The sequence below is a fragment of the Tigriopus californicus genome, chromosome 3 (assembly GCF_007210705.1).
Source record: "Tigriopus californicus strain San Diego chromosome 3, Tcal_SD_v2.1, whole genome shotgun sequence".
NCBI lineage: Eukaryota > Metazoa > Arthropoda > Copepoda > Harpacticoida > Harpacticidae > Tigriopus > Tigriopus californicus.
Window position 1 is genome coordinate 12,854,632 of NC_081442.1, and position 23,046 is coordinate 12,877,677.

General features: G+C 42.2%; 2 protein-coding genes across 2 annotated transcripts; one reads left to right on the forward strand and one right to left on the reverse strand.

The window, feature by feature from the left end:
* Positions 1-3,006: 3,006 nt before the first annotated feature.
* Positions 3,007-11,618, forward strand: LOC131877569 (kinesin-like protein KIF18A). The gene is made up of 7 exons (XM_059223272.1): positions 3,007-3,623; positions 4,884-5,119; positions 5,204-5,398; positions 6,644-6,822; positions 6,902-7,070; positions 8,790-9,781; positions 11,011-11,618. Exons 1-7 carry the CDS (start codon positions 3,163-3,165, stop codon positions 11,494-11,496), a joined length of 2,718 nt encoding a protein of 905 aa, XP_059079255.1. The 5' UTR covers positions 3,007-3,162; the 3' UTR covers positions 11,497-11,618.
* LOC131877584 (endonuclease 8-like 1) lies at positions 11,601-15,015 on the reverse strand. The gene is made up of 4 exons (XM_059223292.1): positions 14,807-15,015; positions 13,213-13,455; positions 12,438-12,722; positions 11,601-11,894 (listed from the first exon to the last, which is right to left on the reverse strand). The coding sequence occupies exons 1-4, from the start codon at positions 14,978-14,980 to the stop codon at positions 11,616-11,618; spliced, it is 981 nt and encodes a 326-aa protein (XP_059079275.1). The 5' UTR covers positions 14,981-15,015; the 3' UTR covers positions 11,601-11,615.
* Between the last annotated feature and the right edge of the window lie 8,031 nt (positions 15,016-23,046).

A 23,046-nucleotide genomic window follows, 5' to 3' on the forward strand; every position in this document is an offset into this window, starting at 1 on the left:
CGGTCCCGTCGTGTCTGGTCATTGGGGCTGAGGCAGGGAGGGAGGGAGGGAGGGATGGCCGCCGTGGATGTGAGCCGACTCACGTACCAGGCCCAGGGGGAGGAGGACTCGGTAGAAATCGGGGTACGGAGCAGAGGTGAGAAGTAGAGGGCCGGCCTGTCCGTTGAGAGGACACAGATAGAGCATGTCAAGTGAAGGAAATTCAAGGAAGAATGTGGTCCGGCACCCTGATTTGGGGCATTTGGGGGAGGGAGAACCAAGACAAACATCACAGTCAACTCGTACTATCTGCCCATTGAATTTTCAATAATCGAGGGATTTTGAGTGAGCTGTGTTACATAACCCAACAAAATGAACATGTTTGGGGTTAATCGGTGAATACACTATCCAATTGACTCAATACTACAATGCTGTTTGCTTAGACAAGCATGTCAAATGGAATAAATGTCAAAATTCAATGCATGCACAGTGCGGTTTGGCTGGGCAGGTTGTCTTTGATTTTGCTCCATGGAATAACGTCAGTTGTTCAAGAACGCGTTTGTTTACTTGACTAGCCCTATAGAGCAGGGCAGTCATGAAGTTTGGGTTATTCAAGTCAGTAACAATGACAGTATGATCTTTACTTTTTTGGGTAACGGTTCAAGCCCTGTACATATCAAGTGATTCCTTCTAGCTCCACCCTTTAATATGGAATGGTGGCAATAGTTTTTCTCTTTTTTTTAAATTGTGACACCTCAGCCACAGGTGTTAATGGATTTGTCACTTTTTTCTGCCTAACAAACCACAAAATGCCCAAACCTGGCCATTCATTTTATGCTCACATTCTTGAGCTCACTCTTCATGTGCCTGATCAGTGGAGATGCATTGTTGTCCTCCTCCAACTCCAATGCAGATTACTGAAATAACTTCGATTTAGACGTTGATTATGAGATTGTGTAATAAAAAAGGTTGTTTTCATTTAGTAGAAACTAGGCTGCATACACTGATGGTGTTATTCTACCTGTGAAGCAGAATGTGCATATGACAATTTTAACATATTCTTGACAAAAAAAGACCATCTAGAGGTGAGGTATGGCATGTTTTGTCTGATACTCTCAACTGAGTCCAAGAAAGAAAACATCCCTTTTCATTAGCATTTTTTTTGGCTTGGTTGATAAATTCATAACAATTTTTTACTGCATTATCAATGAAAGCAAGAAACAATTGGAAACGGAGAGTTATGAACTGAAATTGATGGCGGAGAAATCATAGACTTCATGAGTTTTTCAGCTACCCACTTAAACTCCAGTTCACCATTGTTTTCATCCTTGCTATCAAACCTGGGCCCATCCCCGTTTCTTCACTGTTTTCTAGAAAGAACCTCTGAGGGAAGGCGTGCGCGCTTGAAACGTAGGGTGACCTCGCCCACTTCCAGAACAGGGTGCATACGCGCTCCTCGTTTCCATTTGAAATGCATCCACGAACCGGCCTGACGTTGGTGGTAAACTTCATTGGCCTTCGTTTTACAATTCTCTAAGCGTGATTGTATCCGAATGACGCCAAAAGCACCTCGTAATTAATTTTTCAAATGAAAACAAATTTTTGACTTGGGAACGGGTGTACTAGACACTATGTGATTGACTCAGGTTGTTATTGGTCAGGACATGAGCAAGGGTTTATGCCAGGCGATATCTTGATCCATCCATGGAGTTCTAGACACTGGATGTCGGACGACCGACCACTCGGTTAGCTAGCTATACAATACAACAAACCGGTTTGTGATCAATGCCCAGGAGACCACCCATTGTACTGTTTTACCAACCGAGTGGGCGGTCCTCCGACATCCAGTGTCCAGAAATCTATGGTTGATCTTGCACATTTGAAAGCACTCCATCGTTTGTCTATGAAAAGTTAGCCAACCATGGATGATATGTCCACGGGTCAAGTTTATCAACGTGAGAGGTAGTTGAAACCTTGATTTATACTTCATCTCTCACCGCAGCTCTCGTTCAAGATCGAAAAGCCAAACAAATTATATACCTTCCTTTGAATGGAAGCCAAATCTCCATTCGGTATTAGTTCCACGTTGTTGTCTTGAATGGATCGAATAACCCTTGGGCTAAGGTCGATTGAAACGGTTCGGAAACTGCAATTCTAGTAGGCCTGTGGTAAGAAAAGATATAAATGTCTTCTTTTGAAGGGCTCCGGGCGGTTCTCAGGACTTTCACCTATTTAATGGCGAATTTACTACTTTCCCTTCCAGTTTCGGCACCCTGAGCGCATGGCCAACGTCAGGCCAAGAAAACCGTCGATAGTGAACGGCAAGAGTGATGGAACGAAATAACGAGACGAAAGAGGGAACCTCAATGTCAAATATAAATCAGGTTTTCATCAGAATTGGAAGCAGACTGTCAAGTTTAGAATATCTATGACTAAGAGATTGAACTTTAATAAGTCATTTTGAATCATTTCGAGGGGCATGTTTCGCATCTGACATTTGATCACACGAGCCTGTTTGTTATTGTTCGTCTTGGTCGGCCCGACCCTTTTCTCTCCTGCCAGATCTGCCGCAGTTCAGCCTAGCCCTTGGCTGAGCGCCAAATTTCAAATGTCGTTAAGGGCATTTCAAGCACAATTCAGGCTCGCCATTTTGGACCCCCCTTCCTCCGACTCAATTGTGTGGAAATGGTGCCCGTCTATTTCCAATCAGTCCTCATGATCTATTTGAACCACCAACTGCAAAACGCCATGCTCTATAACAAAATTACATTATCGCTCCTACCCAACCCATAATTCACGCTAAACGGCCAAAACGGCCAAGTTTTTGAAAATAAATACTTCTTCTGAATAACAGAGAGATTTTCAGGATAGCCAGATCCGACTACAAGCTCTTGATTAGAATAGTGTGACCCGAGGCGACCTACCCCTTTATTACACGAAGGGTTTGAGTCCTACCCGACCAACACTAAAAGCTAAGACTATGTTTCGGGCTGAAAGGACTCACTTCTGGCTTAACCAGTTCCATAGGTTTCATAGCCAAAACCGCAACACTGCCGATCATTGACTGGTCCAATGTAAAGTGAAAAACAGATCTGAAGGGAAATCATTTTCAAAAGCCGTGAATCCGTGGCGCCCATTTCGACCCGTTGTGCCAACAGCCGTATTGAGTGCGGCTTAGCCGTGATGCCGCGATCGCAAGCCGCATCCACCTCGACGAACGGCCGCAGTGCCATTAAAACGCACCGGTCGGGAGTTATGGGCCCGCCTCGCGGGGTGCCGCCCCCCACCAGCGGGGCCGGAGCCACGGCTACGCCCAGTCGGGTCAAAGCCCGTAGTGGGCGGCGCCGTTCGTTCACCGTGACGCCGCGCACCCGCATGTTTCCCACCAAAAGCTCGCCCGGGCGCGTCAAGAAACGCCTCTCGCCCTTGAAAAACGCCCCACGGGCCCGTCTACTCAAATCAGCGGTCTTAGCCTCAACCTTGAAGGCCGAGAGCCAGGCTGAGGCCAGCGGCGGGGCCGGGGCCAGCGGGGGAAGCGGGAGCGGCTCGACGGCGGGGGCCGGGGCTCCGCCCGTGGCCGCCAACATTCGGGTGGCCGTGCGGGTGCGGCCCGAAAATGAACGCGAAATGGATGGCAATCATAGGTAAGACCGCAACCCGGCAACTAACTAACCCAGCCTTTTTCTATGGGACAGATCCAGTGTGGCCTCCTCAGTCAAATAAATAAAGGTGCATGGTGCATGCATGAAGTGAATCAAGTCTGATGTATTTTTGAGTCCAATGAAGTTGTGGACTTGAAGGTCGACTAACTTTGCGGGCGGGGGGGGGGCCAAGCTTTACTGCAACAAATTCAATAGGTGGCGTCTCTTAGTAAAGTTTTTGGAATCACCGCCGGTTTACCAAAAACTCCTATATCCTGTGGATCGTGTCTAAAACGAGGTTATGAGAACCTAGTGCTGACGCATCAATCCGGCCCAGGATGGACATATCATTTCTCACTGGGCAGGAAAGTCCAGCCTGAAAGAACAAGCGACATTATTATCACCACCCAGACCGTGACTTGAACGGGTAGTAGATGGAATCAAGGCCTGCCAAGGACGAATTGAAAATCTACCCATCACAGTGGGACCTATGCATCTAATGAACTCGAACTTTGAGATGTTTCATTGGTCCGTGCCTTGTAATCAATCATAAATTATTCCGTGCCCCAGAGCCCTTAATGGGTGTTCTGTCAGCCAAAGTAACGGGGCGTTAACCTCCCGAGCTCAACGTTAAGGGCCCCTGAATCGAAAAACGTGAATTTCGATGTCCTCTCACGCAACCTTGCACGCAAATCACTGGCACATTTTCTATTCCATAAGTCTTCGATGAAAGAGGGATGGATGATACACGATAGCCGAAAATCCATCCTATCTCTCTTTTTTCCCCATTGTGCGAAAAATGTCAGTCTGGTCTTTCAGCTTTGAAGTCGGTGATTGAAGTTTTTAAAACCTCCACCACTTCATAATTATGTATTTTTTAAAATCAAGATACCAGATTCTTATCTGGTATTATATATTCTTAAAATGTGTCACGTGTTTCCAGTATTAGCGGGCAACGACCTCATACATTGAAGAACATTGCCAGAGCACGGGCCATAACAGTAATACTTTGGTAACAGTGTATTGTATTTGAATTTCGAAGAAAGATTTCGAATGCCAGAACCCAAGGCGACGAGCAATTTTGACAAGAATATCTACTTTAAATCTTGCATTTTGCTCATGAACCAAGCAACGAAGGAACAAGAAATGTGTCATTCTCGTGAAAATATCTACACTAGTGTCCATTAATGAATACTAATCCTTCTTGAGATTTCAACCATTTTGCAATCACCCAATTTCATTGACTCCACTCCTCATGTTCAGGAATGTCATCCATGTGGTGGATAATCGCATGTTGGTCTTTGACCCCAAGGAGACTTCCGACGGGTTCTTCTTCCACGGCAAAAAGATGGCTCGCCGAGACGTGAATCGCCGACCCAATCGGGACCACAAATTCGCGTTTGACATGGTTTTTGGGCCCGAGTCCAACAACCAAGAAGTCTTCACGCAAACCACGCAAGATCTCATCGATGTGCTATTTAGTGGCTACAACTGCTCAGGTAGGGGACTTGAACCTCTCGAGGTCATCATCCAATGCCCCTCCCTAATGATCAGCCCTGTTTTTGTTCCAATGGACTTGGTAGTGTTCGTGTACGGAGCCACAGGGGCGGGCAAGACCCACACGATGTTGGGTTCGTTGGAAAACCCAGGCCTGACTTACAGGACCGTGTTGGAACTCTACCAACGTTTGGAGAGCAAAAAGGAGGAAGTGGATTGCGAAGTTGCCGTCTCCTACCTCGAAATTTACAACGAAATGGTGGTCGACCTGATGAATCCAGGTAGGATCCGATGGTTTGATCGATTCGATTGAAATCATTGGGAGTCGATTGAGCTCCAATTGAAAGCGCGGAATCACAATCGTGAAAATGGTTTCTTTGGAGTTTTGGGCGGGTAATTGGTAGCAATTTTGGAGTATTTGCATCAAGCAACCAGGCTTGGGAGAAGTGCGTTTTTTGGTCCCAAATCATGTGAATTGAAATGGGTGGAGCTGGATATTTTAGAAGTGCGAATTTCAATGACTCAAGCGTTTCTTGTTATTGAAGATTCTCATCGATTTCGCATCAAGCTTTTGTTAGCCTTTTCCTTCATGAAGATTGTCAAAGAGCAACCCCCAACTCTTATTGAGCTAGGTTTTTTTTACTAATTTTGTTTACCAGGGATCATCTCACCATCCTACAACTGTAATCATCTCTATGTCGACCATAGGTGTCCTTGTTGCCTTTATCCATAGTATTTATAATTACCCTTATTCATACTAGTAATTGTGTATATATATGAATCTGAACTCTTTTGATGTATCTTCGGTTTTCAAAAGTACGAGTGAACGAGATAAAGGGGAACTCTCAGGCCTATCAAAATTTTGAATGTTTCTTTTTTCTACAGTCCGCCACTCAGATATTAGTGGGAACACTAGCCAATTTTGTCGTTATCCTTCAAACCAACCCTCTGATTGAATACCGCAACTAAAAGTCAACTGAGCTGAGGTTTGAGTCTTTTAATCATTCTGAAGTAGAATTGATGGAGCTGTCAACTTGACTTTGGGTCCTTTTTACTCATGATGTTTGTTTGGATCCCGTTTTCATACGATTGCCTGGCTAGTCTCGTTGAAAGCGATGCTCTTTTCAATTATGGTGTATTTTCTTCTCAAAATGAAAAAAAAGGCTTTTTGTTCATTCGGACGCTCAGGCAATAGTACAGATCTGATGATGAATCTTTCAAGCTAAATGTCAGGTGCTGACATTTATAATACAAAGCTTTCTGCTGTAACACCACCCCTCACGTTGGGAAAGGATCGTACATATGTGGGAGACCAATACGAAATCATGAATTATTGACGAGATTCACCAACGAAAGTACAAAACTTCTAGTACATACACAAAAGGCCACTCAGCAACGTTCCATCATGCGTTCTGGTCCAATCCAGTTATGTCGAAATCGATCCAAGAGATTTCGCTCAGGAACTATAACTGTAATCTTTCACAAAAAAACACGTAATGCCATGAACGCCTTTTGTTCCATTGCAGGGCAGCAATTGAACATCCGGGAAGATGGAAACAACGGTGTCAACATCCCTGGATTGTCCATTCACAAACCCGATGGACCCGAGCATCTCTTGAAATTCCTTCAGTTCGGCAATGCCAATCGCACCCAACATCCCACGGATGCCAATGCAGAATCCTCTCGATCTCACGCAGTCTTCCAAGTAAGGAACCAGAACTCATGCTCATGGTCCCCATGGGACTCGCTTTCGACGAGAACTTGGTCCAAATTGTCAATTCCAGGTGTATCTCAAACAAAAAGACCGGAACGCGGGTCTTTCCACCGACGTGAAAGTCGGTAAATTGTCAATGATCGATTTGGCCGGATCTGAACGAGGCAGTGTGACCCATTCCCGTGGAGGAGACCGACTCAGAGAAGGTGCCAACATCAACAAGTCTCTGTTAGCCTTAGGTAAGACCCGGAATGTGTCAGCTCAAAAGAAAGAGAAAAAAATCGTTTGAAGAACCCGTCCAGCGAGTTGAATGGAAAGAGATGAGTTTTGCGAAGATCAGAAGATACTATATTTCAGCTTCAAGGTCTTAACTAACATCGAAAGTGACATGGTGCAAAGTACTTTACAACTTTTGAAGATTGTAGACCTCGTAACGCAGATACATGAAGTTTAAGGGGGGGGAGAGCTTGGACGTGATGATTCTCATACAATTGAAGGAAACAGATCAAGGTTCAGTACTGTTTGTGATGGATGCGCTCCTCGACCTGGTCTTCAATGTCCTGATTGGTGTCCTTGGAGGCGTCCACTACCTCATCACCAGCCTCCTCCTCCTCGTCGTCCTTGTCCCGACCAAGGATGGCCTCCTTGACCTCGGAGACCTTGTCCTTGGCTCCTTTCAGGACGTTCTTGGACTTGTTGGAGTTGTTCTTGTCCATAAAGTTCTCAGAATGGGAGTTCATGTTGTTTTGGAGGTGGTTTGGCGTTGGATTGGTGTACTTGAAGAAGAGTTGTTCCTGGAGCAAATGCTAGCAAGTAACTGAACCAATTTGCGTCCGGCTTTTAAATGTCTTTCCCGAGAGAAGAGAAGCAGGAATAATCCGGTTCATGGAGCACTTGCGAGGCCTGGAACACCATCCAGGTAGATTGATCAGTGAAATCAACAATGGGAACGAATCCCAAAAACTTACAAGGTATGCTGAATTTTGGAAATCGCGGAAAGCATTTTGTGAGCAACCTAAACACCAGCCTGTAATTTGTGGGTGAACTTTGAAAGATGGACATGATGGCGGAATCCATGGGGCGTTTTGAATGCAATTGTTCTCGGAGGACCCTGGTCATTTTGGGGATCAGGTTATAGATGTTATCATGTGTCGATGAGGACCAATTAGTTGTTTTCATAGTCAAGAGGCGTGCTCTCCAATCATCATAGAGGATTCCTGCGCAGTTAGCCAAATGTGTTGAAAGGTACTAGTTTCAACCGATTGGGGCCCGGGACGAAGCGAGAAAGCCACCAACCTTGCAAGGCCCGAGTGGAAACGAATAAGTCTACGCAAACGAAAAGCCAAGTACGAGAAGTTGGATATTTTCCAGCCTGAAACCAGATTTGAATGGCTTTTATGACTTATTTATGCTCATGAACGGGAGTGGCGTAGATGCTTCTTCCCGAAGTTGACAGATCGATTCCTGGCCTCTGTTTTTCCACATTTACCTCCTTGATTGTCCAATTCGAATTAAAAGAAGGAAGAAGCTTTCGTCTCGTACTTACAACCAGTGTGAACCGGATTCATGGTTTCAATCTGCACTCTAATGTTAAGAAACGTTCTCTTACGAAATGCAAGTAGAGAGCTTTTGCGTGTCGTGTCAAATGGATCACAGGTTCGCGCACAAAAAGGCCCGTTCTCCAATTTTAAATTTGTGAGCTCCTTGGAACCGATTCTCGGAACAAAGGTTTTGGTTACTGATCCTTTGATTTGATCCACCGTTCGATAATGCTCTTTTTATTCCACGCATATGCGCATATGTCCCGTTCCACACTCGATTCCATTGTATTTTTATTGTTCATTTAATTTTTCTTGATTTATTTCTCAAATTCACAATCGACCTCCACATCAAGGAAGACATATTTGCACCAATTTGACTTCGAGGCACTAAGTTTAAGTTGAATTTACTTTGAATAGGAAATTGCATCAACGCCCTAGCCGAGAGTTCCAAATACATTCCCTACCGCAACTCGAAACTGACCCGTTTGCTGAAGGACTCGATTGGCGGGAATTGTCGGACCGTGATGATATCGAACATCTCGCCTTCCTCTATGACCTTTGAGGATACCTATAACACGCTAAAATACGCGGATCGAGCCAAACGAATCAAGGTGAAGCTCTCAAAGAATGTCCGGAGTGTCGATTTCCACGTGGCCCAATACGCGAAGATCGTGGACAGTCTGAAGGCCAAGATTGTGGAACTAGAGGCCGAAAACGAGTCCTTGAAGGCCAGGCCAGTCAGTCGTGAAGTGGTGGAGCAGGCCAATAGTGACAACGAACTGCAATTGAGTGCACTCCAAGCCGAAAACGCGGAATTGAAGCGACAGTTGGTTGAAGCGACCCAGAAAGAACCGCCAGTGTCGAAAGACACCAAGGATGGACAAAGCCAATGTGACCATTCTGAACAGGATCAGAAAATCGAGGAGTTCCTCGCCCAACATGTCGATTTAGTCAAAAAGGCCGTGGATGTGTCCTCGGCCACGAGAAGATGCTTCATGAAACGCGAATTCGCAAGCAATATCCTGGCCCGAAGTGCCTTGATCTCGTTAAACCCGGACGAGTCCAACGAGAAGATCGAGAAGTTCGTCAAATTACTGGCCAAGCGATACGAGAAATCCACGAAGCGGGAAAAGAAGTACGCGGAAGTCTTGACCCAAAGCCGACAAGAGCTGGATTCCTTCCTGAAGAGAACAGGCCAAAACGAATGGCAATCCCGGTGTATGAAGGCCGAAACGGAGCTGGCCGAGAAAAAAGCCATCGTCCATCAGTTCCTCGATCTGTTCTGTTTGGCTTGGGACGAACAGAACAAGCTCGAAGACATCCTCAAGGAGTGCTTGCCCCAACTGAAGAACAAGCATCTCTTACTCTCCAGTCATGCTAATTACGAGAGAGAAAACCAGAATTTCAAGGTAGGTGACGAGTTGCAATTGACCTTCTATCCCCGCCTCAATTGCTTGGAAAAAGTGCCAGGCTATTACTATTTTGAGAATCATGCGTATGTTTCCTGTTAAATGTGCAAGTACGGAGTTGTTTGTGTATGTTTAATTCAAATTCATATGAGCTCTGCATGCAAGTACGCGTTCGAGAAGCATTTGAGGTACTGGATATTTCACCTCAACGCACGTTTTGAACCGCATAGCATGATAAGTCGTCAATGACTACAATACACCTTAGAAGAAAAGGCGATACGTCAAATTGCTCTCCTGAGCCATGCCCGATTTGACGAAAAAATGCATTTCTTTGCTTCTATTGGTACTAATTTTTAGCAATACAATAACTAAATTATGTAAGGAGAAGTATAATTCTCCGAATCATTTTTGACGATAATTCGCAGGTGAATCTAATGCATGATTTTCGGTTCTTGGATACCAGTCGTGTAGGTAGAGCGCTACTTTTTTGCTGCAATTACATGCAACCTCTTCTTGAAGGCCTTAAAGTTCAGTTAAGCTAGAGAAATTGTATATGCGCACTTCAAGGATTGTGGAAGTGAGATTTGATGACCTCAGAAATCCAAGGAAGATCAGAACAGATGACGCAAGCAACAGGAAAAACTTAACCATTCACCGTTTCTTGATTGATTGATAGTACTATGTAGCTGTGCCCCTTAAAGGTTAGAAGACAACAGCTTAAATGACAAAAGGTCGATTGATGCATGGACCTTACGCTGAACAAAATATATCAAGCTTAAACTTTGCTTGTCGCAATTCACTTCCTCGTGTTTGTGAGTAAGCCTTGTAAAAGAGAGGTTTTTCTCTTATCCCTATGATTAGAAATGCCCGTAGGAAAACCTATCAAAATCTTGCCAAAATATTAGGACTAGGAAACGTTCCAATGGATTGATCACTCATTTCGTTTCCATTTAACAGACCAGGTCTTTTTGTGGATCTTTCCAACTAAACTTTCACGGATAGGCTTGACATAGAAGTTAAGACCCCAATGATCCCAATTCAATGGCAATTCTACAATGCTTTGTGGCCCTCACTTCTAAACACTGATTTACGCTTGCTTTTGCAAAAAATGAACCCTGATTAAAAGTTAATGCATGAACAATCGCCAACTCTATGTGGAAGGAGTTTCACACGAGGTTCACGTCATTTTCGCAAATCTCATCTATGCCAGAATCTGTTCCAATTTCCAGGATTTGGTGTCCAAGATCCAATGCACACGCGTTCAGTTCAACCCTTCCAGGTTAGAAGAGGCCTCGGATGACTCCACTTCTCAACGTTTGGGACCGATCCTCAGTGTGGCCACAGATTTCTCCAAGCCTCTATATAGTCAAGATGATATTGACCAAGACATCGGAGCAGACGAGTTGGCGTCCGAGGCGGAAGACGAGGAAGTGTTTGAGGAAGCGGAATCTCCGGAGGAGACCCCTTCCCTACTCGAAAACAACGACCCGGTCAATTCCACTTTCTCCATGGAAGTGGACGAGTGTAATTCCACCTTTGTTCTAGACGACTCCGTGGCACCGCCTCAAATCGAGGCCCGACCCCCAACCCCGCCCAAGAAACCGATTCTTACCTCTTTGCCCAAAGAGAAAGAGAACAATGTTGTGATCCGAAAAAACTCCACATCTCCATTCAAGCGCGCTCTTAAGGATAGTAACACCCTCCCTGCCATATAACACCAATATTAACCACAACTCCTCTGTGCGCTCTTTCTAAGTTTATATTTTTTTTTCACCCTTCATATGCTTTTTTCCCCCCTCAAAAAAAGATGATAATAATATACCCAATTTAGACGTCATTTTTTAGTCCTTGAGCGTAGTTTTTTGGGCGAGTAGTCGTGATCGGTTTCGATTTTTACTTTCATAGTCTTTTTTATCTTGACGGGCGTGGGCGGTTTTTGACTGCCCACTTTGCCCCGTGAGATTCCGTTTTTGGGCGCCAATTTTCCCGGATGTCCCGAGAACCAAACGGTGCGTTTATTCGAGTCCACCAGATTGGTCATCCCATCTTGGTAATAACATTGAAGCCAATTCATGAACACGGCCTGATCCTCGGCGTTATTTTCCACGTCGTACTGGAAGTAATGGTATGCTAGTTTTCATTTCAAGTCGAAAATAAGTCATTCATTCACAGGTCGTTTTATGCATTGACTAGAGACGGCCGAAATATGCAGAAAAAAATATGTGAATTTCATGGCACAAATTTTGCATCAAAGCTGGCAAAAATATGCAAATAAACGGGCGCTAAAACGTAAAAAACTGCATAAAGACTGGTATGTTTCTAAATATGCAAAAAAAGTATGACACGCTTAATCTCCAAACAAACTTGTTTTAGGACATCAAACGTGTCATGCATATTTTTGACCGTCTCTAGGCTAATGACAAGCCATTTCCTTTCGTGCTGAAAATTTGAAGGCTAAAGGTTTGCTAAAGGTTTGCTCTACAAAAATAACATCTTTGGAAAAAAAAAATATTCTGATCAGTTTGGCATCTCATTTATCACGATATAATATTCAATATTCCCCACCTCAACCTATCGCTTGTTCAACCCAAAGAAACCAATCCCACTTATCAGGCCAAGATATCCAGAAATATGCTCAAACCAATATGAGTATTACCCCTTTTCCTCCGCCCAAGGAGAGGACCTCTTTTTGGATGGTGTGGCACAACTCCAAGATATCGGGCTTCTCAAATTTGATCTTAATACTCGGATCCTGTTTCATGGAGAGAGATTCCAGGACCTCCCTGGCCGGATCAAACGGTGGAACGCCTCCCCTGAACAAGATCTCGGCTCGGAGATAGTTGCCGATGCCGTTGAAGAACTTCTGGTTCATGAGCACCTCGCAAATAGGTTTGTTGAATGCGACGTGCTTCAAGTTACCCAAGATGTGAGAGCGAAACTCCTGTAATTGAGGAAAAACCAACGAAAATGAATAACTAGTAGTACTGAGGCTTCCTGTAATCGACTTTGGAGAGATTGATCGGACTCGAGGTCTTTCTAAGAAAAATAATTCGCCTCGTCAAGAAAAAAAATTAAATCATTTTTTCTTAATTAAGCGAACCTTTTTGCATGACCTGACTCCAATAAAAGACTTGAATAGGGTTTCTTGGTAACTTTTGGTTAACAAATAGCAAATTTCACGAGTTTTCTATCGGTTTTTTTTTTGCGAAAAACCATAGAAAATCTCGGGAATGTTTGTTTCAAAAGTAGTCCGATTACGAAATAGTTTAATATGGAATTCTTAATAAAAAAAAACATTCCCGTCTTTTTTCGCTTTTTCCCCAACTCAAGACAAATTAACCGCGTCAACAACATTTTTGTTATCAGGTTGTGCTCCCATGAGACTTGCAAACAATATCTTGCTCTACAATGGTACATTGAGCCGCCATCACCTGGTATTCGCGGACGGCGTCCGGACCTCGATCCTTGCCCCAATCTCCGTTGATCTCCCATCGCCCAAAGCGACGGTAGTCCACGAAGGACAGCACGTGTTTCCGGTCCACGGTGAAGAACCGCAGATGGGCGTGCTTGGGCAACTCGGCTAGCTTGGTGAACTTGAAGCAGCCAGACATGCCAAAGCGAAATAACACGTGCAAACGATTCGATTTCTTCTGGCTCACCTCCTCCAGGAAGACCTGGATCGATCCAAGAACGGAGATAGAAATATGATTGGGTTTTTTTTTTCATAATCAACCAACAATAACTGACTTTTTTCGTGATGAACCATCGTTGAACCTAGTTACAATCATTGATATTAAGCGTTGATATGGAAACCTGTATAATAAGCCGAATAAAAAGATTCTGGACATGTTTTATGGGTATTGTGGTTTGAAATGTTATCTTCAAAATTACTCTAAATACTAGTAAAAACATTGAGGGTAGATAATTTGATGTAATTTGATTGAGGCAATGATCATTGAAGACAGTACATTGGACATATTTGACGCCGCCAAATATACCCAAATAGGATAGCGGAAAAATTAGAAACCACAAATCAGAAATTGAAAAAAATCTTAGTCACGCTATCCAAGTCAGTCAGATTCACTCGCCATAGACATTCATAAGTATAGACAGGAACATGACAAGTTTTACGCTATAGCTTTTGCGCTTCTAGTCAAGCCGTTTTTTTTCTACAAATCAAGTTTTTTAGCTTTCCAAGTTTAGTTTGAGCTAAAAGGGTGATACAACATGAACGAATGAATAATTTGACTTGCGCTCATAAAGATTACGAGTGAGATAAATTCGTGTAAAGTTCCAAAATATTTTTGTTGTCAATGGTTGCCAGAAACTCCTTGAAAGGGAATCAAAGGTGTTTTAACCACTACTGAGCGAAAAAGAGCCAACTAATTCACAAAATTTGAATTCCAATGTGAAGCTTGTTTGGTATGGTTTATTATTCCAGTAGAAGTAGAGATTCCCATGTCATTTCAAAATCGAACATATAGAGTAACGCATTCCAAATCCATCCAAGCAAGAGCTCAATTAATAAATAGCCACTTGCCATGTCAAAAGTGTTGAATTATTAACAATACAATACGTGAAAACTGGAGAGTAATGGCTGGAAATGATCACCGATCCAAGGTAAGGCCTAAATCATCATTTTAGCCTCGTATCGTAATGAAATCAAAGCGTACCGGGGTCTCCGAAGACAATTGGACAATACAGTTCAATTGCGACTTCCATGCTATGATATGATGCAATGGAGTCTGGGAGTCTCAATTTATAATTATGAAAAGTTTTCACCGTTTTGTGATATGCTCAAAGTTTCAATTTACCTATCATTCGAAGTTCAACAAACATGCGGTTTAATTCGTCTTACCAAAACTTAAAAACTCGAGAAATGGGCCAAAAAATTTGCCACGAGTGTAGCTTCCATGAATAACTTGGTTTCATATACTTTACAGACTTTATTAATCTAGGGGTGCAAGGCAAAACAGACCAAATTACTCCACAATTTCAAGTAACGACAACAACCTACTTACTAACCTTCATCTCTTTTCCACGACTTTCGGCCCATATTTTGTATTTTTGAGCCTGAAAAGGCACCTCGGGATTTTTGTGGCTCACTTCAGACTTTACGATTTGGCCTCCAAACACGTGTTTGGCACCGATTTTGGTTACAAATCGAGAGGCCAGACATAATTCCGGGCCTTCGGGCATATTGCCTGAATATTCAGACCGGTGGTTTTCTCTGTTGGTAAATAGATAAATGTTAGGTAACCGCCGTGGGCGGAACTTCATACATTGACCGAGGATCAACCTCCGATTAAAGCCAACCCAATCCAACCCTTCAGCTGCAAAGTCTTAGTGTATGTAGTTAATCAGTCCCATGAATGTGACCAAGGGCTTCTCTCTTCCTGGGCATTGTTAATTGTGAGTGGCGACCTTTCCCCTCAATTGGCGCCTGCATGGCAATTGCATCAGTAGTTTCTGTCACGGATTTGTTTCTCCTCCAAGTGAGCCACTTGTCTTCGTTGGCAAGGACATTTGGACTTCTAACAATCCAGAGCTTACTCCTGTGGGCTATTTTGTCTGGTCTTAAGTTAAATCTAGAGGTTAAATCTAATACCAAGAGACGGGTCCTTTCAGGTAAACGTTATTCTCCACCGATCAGTTGGCGGTGCTACTTTTTTAAATCTTAACCTAATCAAACCTAATCTAACCTTACCTAACCTAACCCGACCTAACCTAACGCGGTATTAATAACCCTTAGAGTCTCTATCTAAACCTTGCAACATTTTGCCACAAATTTGAAAATGAGCACCGCCAACTAATCGGTGGAGAATAACGTTTATCGTCCGTTCAACAAAACTTCCTCCGACTAGCCAACAGGGAGCATAGGGCCATTATTAGAGCTGGGGCGAGTCTGGTAAAAATACGACCAGTACGAGTTCTCTAATTTTTGGACATTTGTCCGGATTCACCGAGTCCGGACTTGAGTCTTTTACTAGAGTCATTTCCAGCAAAAAGGCTCGTCTTGCGAAATTGTAGGGAAAAATGTATATTTTATTTTGATATTTTGTTTTGACGATAAGACTCGAGTGAGGTCCATCTCTTTAAAATCGAGTAAAATACTCGAGTGCACCCAAACTCACCACAGCACTAGCCAATATACGAAGTGATTTTTTTATCGATGTGCACTTCTCATTCATTCAGTTCTTGCGTAACGTATGATATGGATGCAACCGGACTTACATCAAATAGCATAAAATCAGATTTGTGAGTGATATTCCCTTCAAAACTTCAACACGTTTGAACAAAAGTGAGTGTCTGGCAATGATGTTTTGGGAACGCCCTGTATTTTTGGGGTTTTAGCTCCAAGACTGTCGCCGTTATACTTTAACGCAAATGTCTAGACAATAAATACCAGTTACCAATATCATAGAAGTGAAATACCGTAATTCAGTTTTTATTTCTATTTGAAATGCCTAACAATGAGGCAAATTGTAACTACAAAGTCTTTGCTTGATATGCAAAGTTCATTTTCTGACAATTTTGTCAGCTCTAGTCCAAAAGTGCCTGACACCTGGGCCTGACTTTTGCTGTTATGGACAACAAGTAATCTGGCCTTATCTTGGGAGTCCACTCACGATGTTGTCAACTCAGATGCATATCTTGCAACTTAACATCTGAGATTAAAACTTGTCAATAAATCCCAAAGGATAATTGGTTTTCAATGTATACTTGAACTAATAACAGATATTTATTTATAATCAACTGATTACTGGCAAAGATATACCTTTTTTGAAAAAGTTTTGGACATGTGTACTACATCCTTAAAGTTTAACCTCTGGCTCCAGGAATCAGAACCTGCAATACCGGGGGGAGAAGATTCTTGTCCTCTTGGACTGCTTGGGTAGGGTGACCAGGCAACTCGACGTAGTAAACAACTCGACCTAACAGGCAAATTGACACAACGGGCAACTCGGCCTCGAGGACAATTCGATCCAGCACAATAATTAAACACGATACATTGACAAAAAAATGTTACTTATGGAACAAAACTTATACTCAATGAGCTATCATTCAATTTCCTTGCAAAGATGTTAAGATAAAAAAGACATTGCATTTAAGAAATCCAATTTCATTGCCAAAACAACAGTTTTTGATTGTCAACCCTTGATTAAATTAAACAAAACTTGCTTTGAAAAGAATCAAGTAATGAATTATAGAATATCTTCCAGACTTGTCCAGTGTGTCAAGTTGCCGTGGGTCAAGTTGTCCCCTGGGTTGTGCTGTCAGTTGGGTTGAGTTGTCTTTTTTGGAATGTTTGGCTAGACCATCATCCCGTACACATTTTAGCCAACGCTCAATCAGACTACTACCGCAACTTGCCTTTTTGGAACATCAAATTGCTAGAATAAGTCATTTCAGAGGGCATATGGACATTAACATTGGTGTTCCAGTTGGACAGAAGGCATGGGATGGGATAAGCCTTCAACTGGAGTGGGCATCACAAAAGTGCTCACTCCCCGTGTTCATGCCAACCAAAGCCCACTTGTAGGACAAGTCCCTGGGAAGCAGAAGCCCAAAGATTCTGGGTTTCACTTACAATAAAAGTCTATCTTGGAAGTGCGATTCAAATAGTTTGGCACCTGAGCTAAAAAAAAAAAAGAATCGGGATTCTGCTTTGCTTAGCTGGGAAGCTTCCGAAAGTGGTTGCCTTGCAAATGATTGAACCAGTTTTTGCATCAAAACTTAGGTATGGACTCGTTGTCATTGCAAAAGTCGTTGACTCGAATTATCCAGTTTCAAAGCAGTTCAATTCTCTTCACTCCACGGCCATGAAGGCTGCCCTGAATATACCACCAAGAAAACATGTGGAATATAGGGAGCCTTTGCATAAAACAATACATGCTTCAATAGGGCATGTCAAGTAAAGGAAATTCAAGGAAAAATATGGTCTGGCACCCTGTTTTTGGTCAATTTGGAGAGGGAGAACTAAGTCAAACATTACAGTCAAATCGCACCATCCACTCATTGATTTTTCCATAATCAAATGATTTTGAGTGAGGTGTGTTACACAACCCAACAAAATAAACATGATTACACCAGTGAACGCACTATCAAATTGGCTCAATGCCACAATGGTTTTTGCCTAGACAAGGAAGTAAAATGAAACAAATGTCAACATTCAATGGCCGGGCAGGTTGTCTTTGACTTTACTCCATGGAATATCGTCAGTTGTTCATGAACGCGTTCACTTGACAAGCCCTATATAATTTATCGCAATGCTGCTGGCTTAGCGCTGTTAAAAAGACCGGCTATATAGTCCACAGACAACTGGTCGCATGGATGGAGGATTATGTGGGCAACCTATCGATGACATTGAGATTCTCAATCCCTCAACACTTTCTTCAATAAATTCCTTTATTACACATAGTATTCCTACAATTACGAGAATTGTTGAAATTTGGGATGGATTGCCTTTGCTTTCTTTCTTTTTAATGTCACAGGTAAAGTGAAGAATGTTATCAAACCTGGGATCTATTAGCTCAATAATGGCATGCATGATTCTAAAGAAGCAGCAAAGACACTGGAAAATGTCTATGTATGATCTGCAACATAATAACCGTTAAGGTCGAGCAAAAGTAACAATACATATTCAAACTTTTTATATTGTGTTCCTGCAAAGAGACATAAGTCAGTGATTAATTCATGCTTGAAAAGCCTTTCCAACTTTCAACTTGATATGCTATTATTTGGAAGAGGTCAAGGGATTTTAAACACCTTCCCGGTTGTTTTTGTTGTCTCCAAAGTTATCTTTAATGCAATGAGCTGCATATTAGAAGCACATTACATTATGCAATAACGATTCACTCGTAGCTCCCGCAACTTAAAGGGCCCGCTGAATTGTAGAATTTATGTGTTTCCTCAAGGAAACATGTTCCAAATACTTGTTTTCCTAATAATGGCCGGGGATATCTAAACCCTCGGAATTAAAATTTGGGTGAATAGTTTCCAATCTTCGCAAAGATCGCCCTTTTGCAAACTTTTGAAGTTGTGAAAGAGTTTCTGTGTCCAAAATTTTTCTGATTGACTGTTCATTTTCTCTGGCAACGCACACTTAGAGTCATCGAGTTATTGTTTTTATGCTTATAATGTGTTTCAAAAAAAGTTGAGTATTTGAGGTTCGTTTAGTTAATCTAGATTTGCAATTACAACATTCACCGTCCTTGTGCAATTGTTTCCAAATTCAACCACTACGTAACATCGTTGAGTCTACCTGGACATTAAGTGGACCATACCTTGTTGCATGTTTTTCAAGCTGTCCATCGAAACTTTTGGGCCTCTTCATTCTTGAATGCCTCTAAATTTCATCGGTTGAAAAGTTCTTGGACTGTGTAAGGCCCCAGTGTTGTCCCAGAAGCTCATTTGACCTTATTTGCAACATGTTTAGGCTCATTGTTTATATTCAAAATGTACATTGAAGCATGTCAAAATATGCTATAAAAATAACGTATGCGGTTGGAAAATAAGCGCAAGGTAATGACTAATGACCAATATCCGTAAGTAAGATTGCAAGAAAACGGAACAATGCACATTTCATTTGCTCAAGTTCATCTCTTGAGTAACAAGCGACATGTGCGTTGTGCTGATATCCGATCGGAATTGCCCAAGAAGGATCCCTTCCTACCCCAAACCCAGGTGTCCAAACCGGGGTTGGCAGGCGGGTCGACGGACGTTTCGAATCAAAGAAACCTTACTATTTTCGAACTATTTATTTCGTGAAACCGTCTTGGGCGACCAGTAAGTTTTTATCTTTTTCTTTTGTTTTCACAACAATACAATCGCGCCAATTTTACCGGAAACCATAGAAAACCATAACTAGAATGCTTAAGTTCAACAGGAGCTGTACCGCATGAGCATGTTTTCAGGTCAGCTGACGCTGGTGGAAATAGGACAAAGATATTTCGGTAAATCTCGCTTCAGGCAAGTTGAATTATTATCATGAAACGTTTGTTATTCCTCTTTAATCTTAATTCCTTTTGAATCTTACAAATATACAGGTAGAAAGAGTGATAGAATAATAAAAAACATGCTTTTTAGGGCATAATACACGTAACATGTCAAAAAAAAGATTTGGACATTAGTAGAGCAAATCATGTACTCTATTGATTGCCCTTGTTTAGCATCGCATCTCGAAAATCTCGAAAGTGTAACAAAATGTATCCGAAATTGCAACGCAATGATGAAGCATTCGGAATTTCGTTTTAATCTCCCAACAATGTGCTTGAATGTGGGCGACATGATTGCGCCTATACGTAAACAAGGTAATTCCGACACCTCTGGAGGTCAGCCTGAACCCAGGCTTGTTCCTTGCGTTTCAGTTAAGTGTTTCCACCACATGGATGAAAACTTTAACTTGAGCCCCATTTTAACCTCTTCAAAATTTCGTTCTTAAAAATGTGGGCGGACAACTTACTCAAACCCGTTTTATGAAGCGTGCTGGACGAGAGCAATTGCTTGACAAGGAGTCTTATTAGGGGTTTCTACTCTGAATTTGGACGAGCCGTCAACGATTCAAATTTGCACCATAGTTGTCCTAAGTAGCTTGACTACGAATGAAACATTTTTTCCACCAGCGACAGCTGAGACGAAAACATGCGATCGCAGCGCCCTTGATCGATCTATATATGAAGTTATCTATGCCGGAAACCCACAATAATCCGTGAGGTGGGTGACGCGGCAAATTTGAATCCGTTGAGCTCAGGCATCAGCTTGCTGACGGCACATGCGTCGACAATAAATGTAAAAAAATAGCAACGACTCAGCGCGGTCACAAGCCCACTGATATTTGCTGACATTTTCCCCTTTTTAGAGGTGGGTGCTGGGGTTGAAAGGGTGGGTGAGCCTTACTGGTAAAAGCAAGCCAGCTAGCCTATCATTCAACTTTTTCTGATTGGCAAAGCCATTCCATCAAATTTGTTCTTTCAATTTTGATTCATTAAGATTTGGGAGATGGTGTGAACAGGGAATCTCTCTTTTAATAGGAAACTGCACATCCACTAGGTGGCATCTCCTCCCTTAAAGCCTTATCTTCCAACGGCGAGATTTGAACCCACGGCTTTGAGAGAAAAGATTTTTGCCTTGTATGTTCCATTTGTCACAAAAATATGGAGACTTTTTGCGGCTCCACCTTGAGTCAAAAAATGCAAAAACCATGATACATGCTGCATAAGCAAATAATCCTGTTTTAGGACATAAAACTTATAACTAATATTTTGATCGTTGCATTGGTGATGCATTAAATGAAAAAGTTGCTGTAGGACAAAAGCAAGAGGGCGCCATAACTTTTCGGGTGATAAGCAGTGGCACTCTGTGGTTTGTCACCCTTAATAACCATTTCATCTATTGCATGAGCGCACATTTCAACAAATTAAGACACTGGGAAACTCGAGGTGATCCATTATTTTTGCACCAGCCTTTAGTGCAAGAAATGTTTATGCCAAAACTTGTCAGTCATCCACGTAGCGTGTAGACATAGGCTTGAAAATGGATCGTGCTTCAAAAAGTTGCGTGGAACAATCTCGAGGCTTATTTTTCTTGCTTGTAACTTGCTCACGAATCGTTCCCGGAACATCAAGACCTAACGTTATTATAAGGGGTACAACCATGGGTCCAAATTTCTTGCGGAATGAAGCTGAATGTTAGTATTTCAATTTAAACACAAATCTTTACATGTTCCCGCATTAGAAGTCTGAAAATATTCTTACAACAATCCAACCTTTTTTGTTTTTGTTTTTATTTCTTCCACTCCAACATCAGTGAAACCCGATAAAGGAGTATTAGATTAAAGAAAGAAGGTGGTATTGTAGAAGTGAAAGAGATAGTGAAGGTGAACATACTGAGATTAAAGAATACTATTCCTCCAGGCGATTTTAAATTTCCTCAGGTTGGCGGAGTGTCTGACTTCTTGAGTTAGTGTGTTCCACATTGGGATTATTTGTACCTGAAAAGAGTTATCCCTATGTTGCGTTCGAGCTGAAGGAGTCCACATATCGTTTCGTTGGGTAACTCTCGAGCGTCGGTTCATTTTTTCCTAGAGATCCGTAAATAACGGTCCACATGGGCCGCCCACATTTAGGCAGTATCAAAGTTTACACCAGACGACGGTTCTTAGAATCACATCTACTTCAAGCATTAATTCATGGACTAGCTTACCGTTAGTTAGCGGTGACTTAGTTTACTTTAGAGAAATTTTTCTCGTTCTTTGAATCCCGTCTCATTCATGTTTAGTTACCGGCAAATTAGCTTAGGTCAATTCTTGCCGTCTAATTTAGCCCACGAACTAGTGCATGAATTAGTCGCGACCAAATTTAGACATGATTCAAAGAACGCAGAAGTGTGGTCATGAACTGATTCATGTGTCATATGAATTAGACCCGATTCAAAGAACCCGCCTCAGGATCACAACATTGTGACACACTTCAAGGGCATCGAGCTCTACATAGCTCTAACAGGCGTTCCCCATAGCTCAAACCCGAATCCAATTGACAATACCATTTCCAAAGATAGCAAGAGTTATAAATATTACTTGCCAGAATCAACTCCAGGTACAGACAAATAACTTCATTGATGCTTAGACGCATGTTTATCAAGTCGTAATGCTTTGAGTAACTTATGCATTTATTCTAAAATTTGAACGACTTGAACGGATTTATTGATTTATTACATCACTGTTTATGTAACATCCGATCAACTTTCAATCTATATAATGATGTAATTTTACTATCTAAATGCTCAAAATCTTTCAACATCAATAACTTGTCCAACTCTGACTTGAAAGATGCAACCGGATCAAAAAGGCTTACGTATTCCCTACGAATATCAGAGGGAAGCCAATTAAACTATGAAGGAGCCCGAGGAAGAAGAGAAGTGGACTTCATGGCTCGAACTAGCCTCGATTCTCGAGGGTTTGAAGATGCTCTCAATACCCACATTACGCCTATACGATCACTAGAATTGACCCTAAAATCCTGGGTTGGCACAAAGCTCATGGATGCTTTTGAAGACGCACAGTACTAGATACTACGTACATTTCGTAGCGTGTAAAGGAGTTGCAACACGAAACATCGTTGGCTCAAACCAGCAGAACTTTTGGGAAATAAGTTATGTATTTTTACATAGTGCAACTAAAATCTAAACACGACTTTTAATGAATTATTTCCCTTGCATCACATACAAAAATGCAAATGTTACAGATTAAAAAGCACATATAAACC

What these genes read in the sequence shown, in the direction of transcription:
- LOC131877584 (XM_059223292.1), bottom strand. Translation starts at nt 14,980, where the DNA reads ATGCCCGAAGGCCCGGAATTATGTCTGGCCTCTCGATTTGTAACCAAA. An exon ending in GTCGTGGAAAAGAGATGAAG is followed by an intron (nt 13,456 to 14,806) that starts GTTAGTAAGTAG and finishes GGATCGATCCAG; the next exon opens with GTCTTCCTGGAGGAGGTGAG. An exon ending in CCTTGGGCGGAGGAAAAGGG is followed by an intron (nt 11,895 to 12,437) that starts GTAATACTCATA and finishes CATTACTTCCAG; the next exon opens with TACGACGTGGAAAATAACGC.
- LOC131877569 (XM_059223272.1), top strand. Translation starts at nt 3,163, where the DNA reads ATGCCGCGATCGCAAGCCGCATCCACCTCGACGAACGGCCGCAGTGCC. An exon ending in GGTCGACCTGATGAATCCAG is followed by an intron (nt 5,399 to 6,643) that starts GTAGGATCCGAT and finishes GTTCCATTGCAG; the next exon opens with GGCAGCAATTGAACATCCGG. An exon ending in GAGAAAACCAGAATTTCAAG is followed by an intron (nt 9,782 to 11,010) that starts GTAGGTGACGAG and finishes TCCAATTTCCAG; the next exon opens with GATTTGGTGTCCAAGATCCA.